Source organism: Paramormyrops kingsleyae, chromosome 21 (assembly GCF_048594095.1).
Source record: "Paramormyrops kingsleyae isolate MSU_618 chromosome 21, PKINGS_0.4, whole genome shotgun sequence".
Taxonomy (NCBI): domain Eukaryota; kingdom Metazoa; phylum Chordata; class Actinopteri; order Osteoglossiformes; family Mormyridae; genus Paramormyrops; species Paramormyrops kingsleyae.
This window is the reverse complement of record NC_132817.1, coordinates 15,667,303-15,682,856: the sequence shown is the minus strand read 5'-3', so window position 1 is coordinate 15,682,856 and position 15,554 is coordinate 15,667,303. Positions and strand designations below refer to the sequence as shown.

Genomic DNA, 15,554 nt, shown 5'->3' with positions numbered 1-15,554 from the left:
GTGTTTTATCTAGAACAGAAACTAGCTTATTATTTCGATGAGGTCAGTTAACATAGGAGGAGCACAGGAGTGTAAAGAGAAGTGAAGATTTGAGGCGGCTGCTTTCACAGCGCAAGGAAACGTGACCACAGAAGCCAGCTGTGCTTTTTAGCATGAGCATTTGAACACATGCCATAATGCAGCAAAGCACTCGCACCTCAGCAGTTACCGTTAATAACTATGGTGTTTGTGCTACTGTCAGGAAACAGGAAATGCCAGATATTCCACTTCACACTGTACCCATCCATATAGCTAGATAATGAAGCCATTAATATAAATTGTTTTCAAGGGTGAAACCGGAACAGCTAATTCTAAGACCTTTTGATTATAGATCTGTCCAAAATCCCTGTTCTAATTATCCAAGTTAAAGCAGTGACATCACCACTTTAACGGGAGGTAATTTATTTGGTTCCTTGAGCTGATCAGCCAAGTGTGCAGTTTGGCGGCATAATCCTCCGGCCCAGAAAACTGTACTGATGCGAGCACCATCATCGTATGCCCACCCCCCCATGTATGATGTTGGGGGGCAGGAAAATGCAGTCCAGGTAAGACGCCATCACAAGCTGAACATTTAAATGATCTCCTGCACAAGAATGAACACACAGTGGTGATGAAGCTGTAACCAGCATTAGCTATGAGGACGGCAGATATGAAATATGAAGAAGCTGTTAGCTGTAGGGGCCCCTCTTTTGAAGCAGAAGATGACGTCCACTTCCTGCTGCTTTTGTTTTATTTAGGTCATGCCGCTTAGGGTGTGACCTTCGGGCTGTGCTTAAATGCACACGCCACTGATTCGAGAAGAAAAGCATGCAGCTCCGTGACTGTTGAATATTCTGTCTCCACTTCCCTCCTGTGCCCCCTGCCCCCCACCTACATCTCTGCAAGTGCAAGCAGATACCAGATTCAGACATCAAGCACGATAAGTTAGATAAAGTGATAGTGAACCGCTGGTGAAAATTACTGACATGTTGAGATGCTCTCTTATAAAGACTGGGTTTAGCCCATCCACTCATCTTTTAATCTCCTGTCCAACCCAGAAAAAATAGGATATAAGTTAGAGGCAGTGGTTTAGTGCTACGAGAAAAATTGGGTAAGCTATACTTATTCGTGGACACCCTTGCGTGTCACTAAAAAAATAAAGGTAAACTACCTGACATCTATGCAGGACTGCACTATCACTGAAACCAAATCATCATCATCATGGGGGATTAAGGGGACATTCTGGACCACACACCATTTCTCTGTATTTTTAGCCAGAATAGCAAAACACTATAATGTGTGTGAGTGCGTGTGTGTGTGTGTCTGCGTGTTATGTTTATACTACATTGTGAGGACCAAAGGTCCCCTACAATGTAATAAAAACCTGTTTTTTTGACGTTGTGGGGACCATTTTTCAGTTGCTATTCACGCACTAAATTAAAACGACGACTAGAAACAGACCGCTCTGATTGGATAGAAAGTATCCAATAGGGTGAAGTTTCAACATGCCGACGGCATAGTGACCAATCATTGAGGCGTGACGTTAGCAGCGTCTTCTGCAGAGGCTCGTTGTTTGACAGGCGCACGGATGTAAATAAAAGACGTACCGCGCGCTTATACCGTAACGTAACGTACGCTTATACCGTATTATGAATCAGACTTTTCATGGTCAATTGGCGCCCCACCACAACCGTATAGACAATTTCCACTTCTGCCTCACAGCCAGAAGGTCTGGGGTTTGGTCCCAGGTCTTTTCTATGTAGAGTTTGCATGCTCTCCCCATTTTTGCCCGGGGGCTCTGGTTTCCTCCCACAGTCCAAAAAGTGTGCAGGGTAGGCCGATTGGTGTCTAAATTGGCCCTGTAGTTGGGTGAGTGTGTGCGCCCTGTGGTGTATTGGTTCCTGCCTGTCTGTTGTTCCCACAATAGGCTCTGTCACCCCAGTGGGGATTAAGAGGTTATGATAATGGATGACTGGAATAAATTATGCCTAGGCCAATATCTGTGTTGCATGAGTCCAATAAAACAGCCTTGCTATAAATCTGTCACTGCACAATATCTACCAACAGCATTTTTAAAATCAGTTCATGACATTGCATGTTCATGAACAAAAAACTAAATCTCAAACCTATTTGGTAAATACCTCTTAAAACGGAGGCCTGACAAGCATGGAAAGTGTGCAGAATCACTGGAAAGACCCTCATGTTAAGTTATCACGCTTCAACAAAATAAAACAGATGTTACAAATTATGATATTTTTAACCTGTGAACTGTTTGTCAATGGAATGGACCAAGAAACATCGATTCTTTGGCTTTTGCCTCCATCAGTTTCCCCATTAGATGCTAAGTAACTTGGTTTTATTTTAGCTGCGGATTCGGAGAGTTTGTGCAACGTCACGACCAAAGCTGTAGCATTGCTTATGTCGAGAAAGGAATACTATTGTTTTCTATTAAATTCTTTAATACAGCCCTAATTTTAACAAGCAATAAAGGTATATTGATATAATAAGTTAGTGCAAAATGCAGCAACTCGTCTCCTCACTGGTAAGCGTAAGCACCACCATATGTCGCCAATATTGGCCTTGGCCTTGCTGTGAGGTTTAGAATTGAGTTTAAAATGTTGTTGATTGTTTTAGACTTTGGGGTGGCTGCCCCTAGACTTTGGGGTGGCAGCCCCTAGACCTTGGGGTGGCAGCCCCTAGACTTTGGGATGGCTGCCCCTAGACCTTGGGGTGGCTGCCCATAGACTTCGGAATAGCTTACCTTGGCATGTTACATCTGCCTCGACTCTGGAAACGTTTAAATCTTCTCTTACGCATCTTTTCTCGATGGCAATTAATTTAGGATGAGTTCGCATAAAACGTTCTTCATTTTATGTTTCTTATTCGATGTTTTTTATTGTTTTTAATGATATGTATCTGAATCTGAACAGCACTTTGGTCAGCCTTGGTTGTTTAAAAGTGCTTTATTAATAAACTTTGATTTGATTTGATATAAAGGGTATTGTATTACCCTATATCTCGTTTTGACAACAGACCGGTATAACGTAAAAAATTCAAAATACCGCACAGCGCTTGGCGAGGGTAAAAGTTATTGATCAGGTGGATAAGTGTTATATAAGCAGATGATCAGTAGCCAAGCCCCTGGGAGATGTCGGCAGATCGGGGGGGGGGGGGCATAATTTGAGAGGGCATCACCTGCGCATGCCCTTCTATGACACAGACCCTGAGTGTGGAAATTGATGTTTGTGCCCAGCTAGCACAAATACAAATACACTTGCACTAATTCAGATAGGATGCTTATTTAATGTTATGTCTATTAGCCAGCTAACTTTTATTGCAAACGGTATCAAGCTGCAGGCTACAGTACTCAGTGATAACTAATGTCAGCTTATTTACTGAAAAATAACTACTTGGCCTGTGTACCATTTTCAATCTCTCTGTGTTTTTTTTAGGGGGGGGGGAGGTAGAATTTGTGATTCTTGCGAAATATCTGATGTCCATTGCTCCGGATGCATGCCGCTGGAGCTCGTAAGCACTGGCTGCTTTGTCGACGGATGGGGGGGGGGGGGAGGGGCAGAGCCATGTGCCAGTTTGTGGAAAGGGTTAGTGTGGTTTGCTGTTGCAAGCTAATTCAGAGAACGGCACAGCGTATATTTGACTCAATCTTTTTAAATTGCATAATGACATGTGAGCAAACGATCGCAAAAAGTGTGAACCTTGTTTTGCAATTGAAAAGGTGTGTGAACAGCATTTGCCCACATTGACCCTCCGATACTGGAAGCCAGTCGACTGCAGACCACATATCATGGACATATTACAGGCAACAGTTCTGCTTAAGAGTTTGAGATTCAGGAAATGTAGGAGGAAATAAGAGTTTCCACAGTCTCACACCTCGAGGTAGATTCACACGTTTGGCCACAGTGCCACCCACTGAAATGCTGTGGTTTCATTCATGAGATTTGGAAGATCTCACCTCTCTGTATATATATATACACCTAGAGAACTGCTATAGTTCAACAATATGACAGTTATATACTCACTGAGCTCATTATTAGACACACTGTATTCATACCGAGTTGGGCCTCCCTTTGATCTCGAAACAGCCTCATCTCTTCATGACATGACCTACAACGATGCTCAGATAGGCTGTGGCATTCAAGCAATGATCGGTTGGCATTAACAGACCCAAAGTGTGCTGAGACAACATTCCCCACACTATTACAGCATCACCACCAGCCTGGACTGTTGACACAAGGCAGGATGGGCCCATGGGTTCATGCCTCCGATGCCAAATTCTGACCATATCATCTGTGCGCCTCAGCAGAAATCAAGATTCATCTGACCAGGCTGCATCTTTCCAGTATTTAACTGTCCAGTTTTGGTGAGCCAGTGCCCACTGTAGCCTCAGCTTTAGGTTTTTGGCTGACAGTAGTGGAACCCGATATGGTCTTCTGCTGTTGTAGCCCATCTGCCTTCAAGTTGCACATGTTGTGCATTCTCAGATGCATGTTCAAAATCACACTTTTCCTCATTGTGGTGTTTGATGTGGGCATGAACTGAAGCCCCTGACCTGTATCTATATGATTTTATCCATTGCACTGTAGCCACATGATTGGCTGATTTGATAACTGCATGAACATACGTGTTCCTAATAAAGTGCTCAGTGAGTGTACATTTATATTATTATGGGCCATAATATGGGCCTAAAGGGGGAATTTGTGCTGTTTTTTGGTGCCGAAAGAGAAATGAGAGGGAATTAGAAACAACAGAACTTCAATAATATGCTAAACGCAGCCTAAGGTGCCAGCGGCACTTACCAATCAGGATGGGGGTGGGAGTGGTTTTAGTAAAATTCACCAATCAGGGGGAGGGGGGTATTGCACCAGCGGATCTAAATTTAAGGAACTTAACAGTTCCCTCTTTTGCCATGGGGTGCCCATTCACACCTACGGGCAACACAGTAACTCCAAGTAACCCCATTCACAAAATAGTATTTTACTAGTAAGACTCATATTTTTATTAGTAACAATTAAGTCATGATCAGTGAGCCCCAAACTAATAAAAGACAATTTGGTTTGCCATATATGGTGATAGTCGACCTGATAACCAAAGTGGGTACTACACAGCATGGAATAATTTCTGGAATTTTCCATTTAATGTTTCAGACTGCAGGTAACTGAAACCACAGAGTGATACCACTGATTAGGGGGGGGGGCATTGTGAATATGCATGACCTCAAAAAAATTAAGACGCAGCCAACTTGAGACATATTTTCAAGGCCTTAATTAGTTCAACTCAAATTTAAGATGTCGGACTCTGTACTGATTGGGCCCTTTCTGCCTCTTTTATGTGAAATTATTCTACATTATTCTACTATACATACAGTAGTGGTGGGCGGATCGATCCAAGTATTGATAATAATGTTGGCATTGATATTGATCAATGCCAGTTTAATGAGATCGATACTTTGGTTTCAGTTTCACACACACACAGTATAATATTTATAATAAAGTATTGTAATAGTGAGTCACTGAGCCATGCTCGCAATAATCAAACAGCAGAGATAGTTTGGGGTTTGATCACTAGATGGCATTTATTACACCCATACTACTACAACCTACACACTGGCACTGCCCACCGTACTCGTCACCCCGTTTACTCCTCATACACAGGTAGGTGCACGCACACACACACACACACACACACTCCACGCTACAGTATTTATTTGCTTATAAAATTTGCCCAAATTCTGTCCTGGGTTTTAACTAATTAATAAAAAAAATCACAAAAACACTTAAAAGGTATTGAAAATTCATTTAGCTTTAGCAATTCAATGATGCATCCACCTTAATTATTAAAAATTAAAATCGATACTTGCCCTGTATTTACTTGGTATTGAATTGATACCAGATCTTGTAGTATCGAACACCACTAACATACAGCATGGTTTTCAGAATCAGCCTCTGCTTTGTGTGTGCTTGGTTATTAATTATTAATATAATTATTATTATTATTATTATTATTATTATTATTAAACTTCAGACACTTTGTGAATTTTTTTTTTAAAACAGTTCTGCTGTTTTCTAATTTCTATCACTTTATTTCACCTAATAAAATTATTTTCATTCTTCAGGTGAAATAAGCTGACATCGACTTGGACTGTAATCTGGGCTGCGTTCCTCTACAGGATGAACTGACCACCCCCCCCCCCCACCCTACAACTACATTATTGTGCTGGAATGGTTCCTTTCCAAATCCCATTTCTGCAGTTCTAGATTTGTACTGAAATAATGCTAAATACAATTAAAGCTTTAGTAAATTATATTAATTTGTGGATATAAAATACAAATTAATACTAAAGAATCTCCTTCCTAAATCCTGTCATATATCGTATAATGAATACAATTCAATGCTTATTTAACCCTTTAGCCACAAAACACACCAATTACACGGATGGTCATAAACATTATATATTTTAATCATGCAAGGATTATACTTGCAAATGTCCTTCTCCCATTGGGGAGCAGCAGCTGGTCCATGGCCAATCGAGCAGAGACGTCCTCCTCAGAATATCGATGCCTCTGTGTACCAAATCTCAGATATTCCTGAGGAGGTGGAGGGCATGGGCTCCTGCAGATGAGAGACAAGTAAATTTACTGACCCTCTAAACAGCCTTCAGCAGTTCAGGGGTGACATTTAAAATTTTTGATTGGGATTGTTGAGGGATACTTGTGTTTACATGCACCCCCTAAACAGCATGATGTAACTCGGGCTGATGGGGGTGTAGCCCAGTTCTAGTTTGACCTGCATCATGGTATTTGGGCTCTGGTCAGGTGAGGTCTGAGGAACAGGGAAAGGCCTATAGACCAAACCTATATGTTCAGTTCAGTGTTTGGGTTGTCTTAGTGTGTCTGTGTGTTGGGTGCTGAAGGAGGAGCTGCACTCACTGCGCTGCTGTTCATCTCGTTCAGCTCGTACGTCTCGACGTGGTAGGAAGTGCTGGGCCTTGGTTCTGCGCTTCCATTCCACCAACTTGCTGATCCAGCTTCACGTAAGAGTGGGAGGAAATAGTGAGTGTTACACTCGCTCTCAAACACACAAACAGTAGGTCAATGTAGTAAAAAGAATGTACTGTACCTGAGCTGCTGCTGTCAAACTCAGAGCCCTGGCTCTCCGCAATTGGCTGGGGGAATAAGGGAATGCCGTCTTCCAATCTGGCCTCCCTCGAGTGGGGAACATCATGGGGACCTGAGGGCTGCGGGGCTGGGCAAAGGCAGGCATGGGCTTCAGGGGCGGCGTGGAGCAGCAGCAGCATCCAGGCCTGCGCCACCAGCACCTCTGCCAGCAACCGGTCCTCCCAGCTGGAGGACTGGGCAGGAATCACTTTCGTGAAGCGATAGTGTGATAGGTAGATGGCCCATATCACAAGAGACGTGAAGCTCAGGAAGAGCACACACCAGGTCCGAGATGTCCACTGCGGCTGCCCCCGAGCCAAGCTACAGGCCAAGGTCAGTGGCACTGCCATGAGCAGGGCCAGCCCGTACATGCAGACCAAACCGATACGCAGCGGCTGGTACTGGCAGACGGGCTGGCCCGGGTGCAGTGCAATTGCCAGGATCCATTCGACAATGGCGATTCCCTGCATTACCGCCAAGCCGATCACCACCGCCGCCAGGGGTCTGAAGCAGGGGCACCGGAGCAGTCGCACACCCTGGGTCGCTTGGTATGCCATCGTCAGGACAAACAGTGCCCCCCAGAGGGAGTGCCGGGCAATGCAGACACTGTCGTCCCGCTCGATGACATACGCGACACTGACGGCACAGAGCATGCAGATGGTGGCGAGGAGCAGGAGCAGCGGTGCCACCCCACTGCGTGCCTCAGGCTCTGTGATGCGCCGCAAGCGGCACAACAGCACCAGGGCCAGGACAAGTGAGGCCAGGACCGCCACGCCTGCCGCCACTGTCACCGCCACGCCCCACACTGCGTCCAGGTTACACAGCGGCCACTTCAGGAGGGAGCCACAGCCTCGAGGAGGAGCCTCATCCTCTGCAAAGCTGTGGCCCACCAGGGAGAGGATGAGGAGGATGGGGAACATGGAAGGGAATGTCATTGCTGACAGAGAGAGAGACGAAGAAATCATTTTATGGGTGGAAGAAGCATTAGTCCATTATTAACAGTGTACCGCTATGTAGGACACATCACCTGTGACAAACTGACTTTTGTGACATCTGAGCAACATACTAGCAGTGTGTAACTACTGCAAAAAAGTGTATTGTGAGATAAGCAGGCTTCTACAGTTTAGGAAAACAAATGGAGAAGCAGAAGGATATATCTGGGTCTTTCAAAAGGAAAAGGACGAGTGGATGACTTTATAGCTAATTTGCAGGTTTGAAGTACACATTTCAGATAGGGGGATTACGTACCTTGTCGACGTCTGTCGTCTCCACCAGCTCTCAAAACACACCAACTGCCTGAGTTCATTTTCGTCTAAATGCTCAAGTGTTGCCGTGAACTATGTACAGTATAAAAGAACGCTTGTCGCGTGACGATTATTACGTCTTTTAGAATCTCACATACGTCAAAACTGGCACTTCGAAAAAAATAACACCATTTTGAATACAAACAAGGAAAACTTCAAACAAAAACAAGCAAATGGTTCCCTGAACATCTTTAAGGAACCCTAGAGAGAAAACGTAAGGGTGTTTGTTGCAACTGATTGTATTGTAAGGAAACTAACTAGGACTTAAAGGAAAATCTTACGTTACGATGTTTTGTGCAACCGACCCTGGTTCAAAGTTCCTTTGCGGTCTTCACCGGGAACTTTTGTAGCTCCTGGCCACTTTCGTGTATCGTTTTTCCACGGCATAACAGGAACTGGGGCCTTAGTGTTAAATAAGCATGTGAGACTCAAAACTCGATCGTAGGTTAAAGTGAACAAGTAATTTCATAGGAAACTACACCGCCACCCTAAAAATGGAGGATGAACAAGTCGTTTTGTTGTTTTTTTTATTAGTAATAGGGGGGATCGATTGTGATCAAAACGGGGCACGTCATCTTATTTATATGTAATTTACATGATTTATTTATTTACTTCAATAATGCAGCACGATACATGAAATAGCCCTTGAAATGCAAACCGTACCTTTCACCGATCGAGACAGAGGTCTCAGTGATGGGCTGAGTGCTTCCAAGAGACATGTGTCTCTAGTGGCGGCAGTTTGGAGCAATTGGGCAATGAGCCGCAGATTAAACCTCCGCCAAAGGAAGCTGTCCCGAAATTATTTCGCTAAACAGCTTCACAGGATGGCTGTCTAGGGGTACGTTTCCCAAAACCTCCCGTTAGCATCTTACATAGGTGAACCCATTCAATTAGCAACTATATGTATGCTTCTGGGAGACATATTTCAGGGTCATTTACGGTATTCTCTTTTGTAGCCTGCTCTGTTGCAGAAGTTCTTCGAAGTTAATTTGCAAACACATTGTTTATTAATGTCGTACTCAGAAAGAGCTGCCACCACTGCAGTTTCTTCGGACAACATTTGCTCTCTGAGGTCTATTATCGGCAGCACCCATTTCATATGTAAGGCCACTTAAAATTAATAAATTGTTTTACATGACTCAAACTTCTAAAATATTGGTGAGTAGGGGATTTTATATTTTTAGCGAGAAGACGAACGGCAACAGAGATATACTAAAACTAGAAAAGTTCTCAAACAGCTCGCGAAGGGTAACATTACTCGGTATATTGATGCCCTGCCAAGATTTTAATACCGTGGGCCCACACACAATCTGACAAACGATAAAAACCATTGTCCGAGAAGCGTCAAATTGAAAAATCTGAGGCTGACATTCAAGATTTTTCACCCACGGCGGCCATTTTGAGAGAAACACAAGATGATTTCAAACGACCACCGTTAGTTGTTCAACTAACGGTAGATGGCGCGCGTGCGTATTGACGATCTCTGACAGTTTTTGAGGTGAAAAAAAAAACGAATTTTTGAAAAATATAAAAAAAAATTAAAAATCGAGGCGGCACCAAAAAATTGAGGCGGGCGGCCATGTAAAACAATTTATTAATTTTAAGTGGCCTAATAATTAGCTTTTTTTCATACCACTTCTATTAAGCTTTACGGGGAGATGGATATATCCGAATCTGCGGATAAAAGCGGACCATCCGCGGACCCCATATATATGTGATTTTCGTGTACTTAACAGTACAATTGTGGCTCTAGAAATGCAAAAGGTGATCCTCTGAAATTTGTCATCAGGGTGATTTATTGGTGAATTGCATGTTGATATAGTGTCATGGCAAAAAATCTGGTCAAATTTTGCTTAATAACACACAAATCTAGGGCTTTGCGATATGACCAAAATCTCATGAACAGCTAGGTGCTACGGGAAATTAGGCTTCTCCGTGTTCCCTCGGCATAGGTGAGTAAAGTGAGTTCGGTACATGGAACTGACATACCATGAATCTCAAACGCCGTCGTTCCTTCTTTCAAGAACTAATATATCCTGTGTATTAGTGGTGTAGATTTCAGTAGTAACGAGTAAGTAAATAACGAATACCAGGCTGTAACGAATCGTTACGAGTATTATTAATATATATATATTGTACATATATATATATATTAATATATATATTGTACATATATAGTTTCTGTACATACTCTCCCATTCTATTTCTGCCTCAGAATATATTTAATTGTAAATGTACTGTGCATCTGCTTGCGTGTTCCAGACTAAATCTCATTGTACTTACAATGACAATAAAACATCTATCTATTGCAATAATGCTAAATAAACTTAAACCTTTAGCAAATCATATTAAATTGTGGATAGAGAATTGTGGATAGAGAATACAAATAAATAAAGAATCTTCTACATGAATCCTTTTATGTATAGTATAATGAATACAATTAAATGCTTATCTAACCCTTTAGCCACAAAACACACCAATTACACGGATGATCATAAACATTATATATTTTAATCATGCAAGGATTATACTTGCAAATGTCCTTCTCCCATTGGGGAGCAGCAGCTGGTCCATGGCCAATCGAGCAGAGACGTCCTCCTCAGAATATCGATGCCTCTGTGAACCAAATCTTAGATATTCCTGAGGAGGTGGAGGGCATGGGCTCCTGCAGATGAGAGACAAGTAAATTTACTGACCTTTTAAACATCCTTCAGCAGTTCAGGGGTGACACTTAATATATTTGACTGGGATTGCTGAGGGGGTACTTGTGTATACATGCACCCCCTAAACAGCATGATGTAACTGATGGGGGTGCAGCCCAGTTCTAATTTGACCTGCATCATGGTATTTGGGCTCTGGTCAGGTGAGGTCTGAGGACCAGGGAAAGGCCTATAGACCAAACCTATATGTTCAGTTCAGTGTTTGGGTTGCCTCTGTGTGTCTGTGTGTTGGGTGCTGAAGGAGGAGCTGCACTCACTGCGTTGCTGTTCATCTCATTCAGCTCATACGTCTCAACGTGGTAGGAAGTGCTGGGCCTTGATTCTGCGCTTCCATTCCACCAACTTGCTGATCCAGCTTCCCGTAGGAGTGGGAGGAAATGGTGAGTGTTACACTCTCTCTCAAACACACACACACACAGTAGGTGGTAAAAAGAATATACTGTACCTGAGCTGCTGCTGTCAAACTCAGAGCCCTGGCTCTCCACAGTTGGCCGGGTGGACAGGGAAATGCCCGCTTCCAAGTCGCCCTCCCTTCGGTGTTGCGGGGCCAGTGCAGGGACCACATCGTTGGGATCTGTGGGCTGCTGGGCTGGCTGCAGGCAGATGTAGGCCTCAGGAATTGCATGCAACAGCAGCAGCAACCAGGCCTGTGCCACCAGCATCTCCGCCTGCAACTGGTCCTCGTTGCTGGAGGACAGGCCACCCTGCAATTTCATGGCGCGATAGTACCGGGCCAGACAGATGCCCCACATAATGCCTGAGGTGAAGCTCATGATGAGCAGAGACATGATCCTGAATGTGGGCTGTGGCTGCCCATTAGCCAAGCCACAGGCCAAGGTCATCGGCACTGCTACGATCAAGGCCAGCGCATATAGGCAGATCAAGGCAATGTGCAGCGGCTTGTAGTCACAGACTGGCTGGCCTGGGTGGAGCGCAATTACCAGGATCCATTCAAAAATGGCAATTCCCAGTATTACGGCCAAGCCTATCGCCAGTGCTGCCAGGGCCCGGAAGCTGGAGCGCCTGAGCAGTCGCACACCCTGGGTCGCTTGGTATGCCATCGTCAGGACAAACAGTGCCCCCCAGAGGGAGTGCCGGGCAATGCAGACACTGTCGTCCCGCTCGATGACATACACGAAGCTGACGGCACAGAGCATGCAGATGGTGGCGAGGAGCAGGAGCAGCGGTGCCACCCCACTGCGTGCCTCAGGCTCTGTGATGCGCCGCAGGCGGCACAGCAGCACCAGGGCCAGGACAAGTGAGGCCAGGACCGCCACGCCTGCCGCCACTGTCACCGCCACGCCCCACACTGCGTCCAGGTTACACAGCGGCCACTTCAGGAGGGAGCCACAGCCTCGAGGAGGAGCCTCATCCTCTGCAGAGCTGCAGCCCACCAGGGAGAGGATGAGGAGGATGGGGAACATGGAAGGCATTGCCATTGCTGACAGAGAGAGAGACAAAGAAATCATTTTTGGTCTGAGCAACATAGCATCAGTGTTTAACTACTGTAAAAAAAAAAAAAGTGTACTGTGAGATAAGCAGGCTTCCACCATTTAGGAAAAAAAAAAACCGAAGAAGCAGAAAGATATATCTGAGTCAAAAGGAAAAATTACGAGTGGATGACTTTATAGCTAATTTGCAGCCTTTGAAGTACACATTTCGGATAGGGGGATTACATACCTAGTCGATGTCTGTCGTCTTCACCAGCTCTCAAAACACGCCAACCTCCTGAGTTCATTTTCGTCTAAATGCCGTATTGCCGTGAACTACGTATAAAAGAACGCTTGTCGCGTGACGATTATTACGTCTTTTAGAATCTAAGATACGTCAAAACTGGCACTTCGAAAAAAATTACATAATTTTGAATATAAACAAAAAAAAAAACTTCAAACAAAAACAAGCAAAAAGTGGCGAATGGTACAAAGCCTGGAAATAATTAATTACTAGGATGTACAGGTCAGCTCTGGTAAAGGGGTGACTTTTTTTTTACATGATGTCAGATTTTGTGACCCCAGTGTGACTTGTGAAAAAGCAGCAATACACCATTCAAAACGTGTCTTTTCGCCGTCCTTACACACTTGTACTGTTGTCTTAAAATCATATCTAGCATTCCTGATTGCCAAAGTAAACGTAAAGCACGATACTACACGGTATCGTGCATCACAAAATTAAACGGTGTCTGACATGTTTTTGTTTCTGCTGCGTGTATCTGGGCTCGGTGTTCATTAAGCTAAATAAGTGTTTTCTCTAAACACACACTGTCGCGCATTTTTCACCGCCACAAGGTCTCACTCCCCGTAGGAAGCGGTCTTTTTAGGTTTGAGAGGGATTACAGTATTTAACGCGTATAAAGTCATATACTGTAGGTTGAGAAAACAATGTCCATGCATCTATATTTCCGACAGGGAGGGAGATTGAAACACAACACCTCCGAGCAACTCGGCTGATCTGGCCACACCACCCCCACCGTCCAGCGATGTCTTTTTGAGGACCTAATTAAGTCATTACAATATCTTGATTTTACTGGCCGAAAAAAACACACAAACACATTGACAGACTGTTAACTTTTAAACGCTGCATTAAAGTACTTAAATAAACATTACCAATATCTTTGTCCATATATTCAAGACATGAAACAGTAAAAGATCACCTGTCCTGGGAGGCGTTTAACCGGTGTTTATAAAAGGCTTTTTATAAACTACTATTATAGTGCAGCTAGATTCACGATGTTCTCATGAAGCCCGGATCATTGAAAGTCCACAAAAATAATTGAAAAATGGTCAGTGGGGTTTGGTGGCTTATCAATATACATACACTGTAAAAAATTAAAAAGTTAAGACAACTTAAAATTTCAAGACAACTTACTGCACTAGTTCTGAGGGCAACTAAAACTTCTACATTTTTAAGAAAACCACCTATTGTTATGCCAAGTCATTTTTTTTTGTTCAGATAATTTACCTTTCATATCTATAAAAACTTCAAATGTTTAGTTGTACATACTAAGAATTGCTAACAACAAAAGTTGTTCCAACCTATTGTCTTTTCTTAAGATTTATCTTTCATATGTGTAAAAACGTAAAAATTTGAGTTTAGCATACTAAGGCTTTGCCCATTGCGGTGCCCAGGGCTACAAAAATGGTGCCCAAAGATGGGCTGGGCTTGAATGGGCAATTTTTGGGTCAGAGGCATAAAGGTTTAGCCCAGTGAGGTACCTTCTGCCCCCTTGAGAGTAGGATGCTGCCTATAAAACTGTAAACAGTGTTTTTCTGTTAGCACCTTATTCAGCGTAAGTTTCATACATTTGAGCATGTGGCTCTGTGAGCTAAGCCTCTCTGCTCATGGTTTGAAGGACACCAGTTCAAGCCCAACATCAGCACGTGTGTGCAAGACCCCTAACCACCAGCTTCTTAGGCATTGTAGCAGGTAACTGCCCTTCACAGTCAAATTTGCTGTCATTCCCCACACCTATTATTTATTACTATCATATTTAAAATAAACATGCTAATTGAACTGTTTTGTTATCTTCATTTATAATAATTAGTTGGCACATATTTTGCAGCTTTGAATTCTTAGCATGTTTAACTCAAATTTTATAGTTTTTACGAGAATAAGTTGGCACAACTTTTGTTGTTTGTAATTTTTAATATGTAAAACTAAAAATTAGAGGTTTTTATAGATATGAAATATAGATTACCTCAATAAAAAATAATAAGTAAATAAGTAAAACAATAGGTGGTTTTCTTCACAACATTAAAGTTTGAGTTGCCCTCAAAACTCAAAATTTTAGGTTGTCTTAACTTTTTCTTTTTTACAGTGTACAGGTATAATTGCCTCAGTCATATAACGAATAACTAGATGGTGGCTTTATAGAAAAAAGGCAGAATTACCTATACCTTATTGTATAATTACCTCAGTTATGTAATGAGTACTCAGCTCAGTCATAACGGACAGTTAGAAGTGTACATGTATAATTACCTCAGATAGATAGATAGATAGATAGATAGATAGATAGATAGATAGATAGATAGATAGATAGATAGATAGATAGATAGATAAAAAGTAAATGAAAGTAATATATATGCGCCCGTGCCATTGGGCAACTTCAAGCTGGTGTTTCGCAAAACCAAGGTGCAGCATTATTTGGAGTGAGCCCTGGTATCATCTCCAAATTGAAGGCCAAGTTCCAATGACTATTTCCTATTTATTTAGCTATATTTTCTATTCAATTTCATTTCATGTATGTTTTCTTGGAAAAAAGGAAACTTTTGAACGGTAGTGACGAATACAATTAAATTCTTGTATAGCCAAAAAACAACAATCACACAGATGATCATATA

At 42.9% G+C, this 15,554-nt stretch overlaps 2 protein-coding genes and 1 long non-coding RNA gene across 4 annotated transcripts; 1 reads left to right on the top strand and 2 right to left on the bottom strand.

The window, feature by feature from the left end:
• Positions 1-6,474: 6,474 nt before the first annotated feature.
• LOC140581516 (G-protein coupled receptor family C group 5 member B-like) lies at positions 6,475-8,573 on the bottom strand. The gene is made up of 4 exons (XM_072704439.1): positions 8,442-8,573; positions 7,156-8,130; positions 6,966-7,063; positions 6,475-6,648 (listed from the first exon to the last, which is right to left on the bottom strand). The coding sequence occupies exons 1-4, from the start codon at positions 8,497-8,499 to the stop codon at positions 6,583-6,585; spliced, it is 1,197 nt and encodes a 398-aa protein (XP_072560540.1). The 5' UTR covers positions 8,500-8,573; the 3' UTR covers positions 6,475-6,582.
• Positions 8,574-8,584: 11 nt separating this feature from the next.
• LOC140581517 (uncharacterized) lies at positions 8,585-13,814 on the top strand. Of its 2 annotated transcripts, none has more exons than XR_011984608.1 (3): positions 8,585-8,711; positions 11,499-11,597; positions 11,705-13,814. It is a non-coding gene; the product is annotated as an uncharacterized lncRNA (long non-coding RNA). The 2 variants fall into 2 exon arrangements; XR_011984607.1 differs by lacking the exon at positions 8,585-8,711 and adding an exon at positions 9,342-10,449.
• On the bottom strand, positions 10,987-13,060 carry LOC140581515 (G-protein coupled receptor family C group 5 member B-like). Its single transcript, XM_072704438.1, has 4 exons — positions 12,898-13,060; positions 11,663-12,658; positions 11,475-11,572; positions 10,987-11,162 (listed from the first exon to the last, which is right to left on the bottom strand). The coding sequence occupies exons 1-4, from the start codon at positions 12,953-12,955 to the stop codon at positions 11,097-11,099; spliced, it is 1,218 nt and encodes a 405-aa protein (XP_072560539.1). The 5' UTR covers positions 12,956-13,060; the 3' UTR covers positions 10,987-11,096.
• Positions 13,815-15,554: the final 1,740 nt, after the last annotated feature.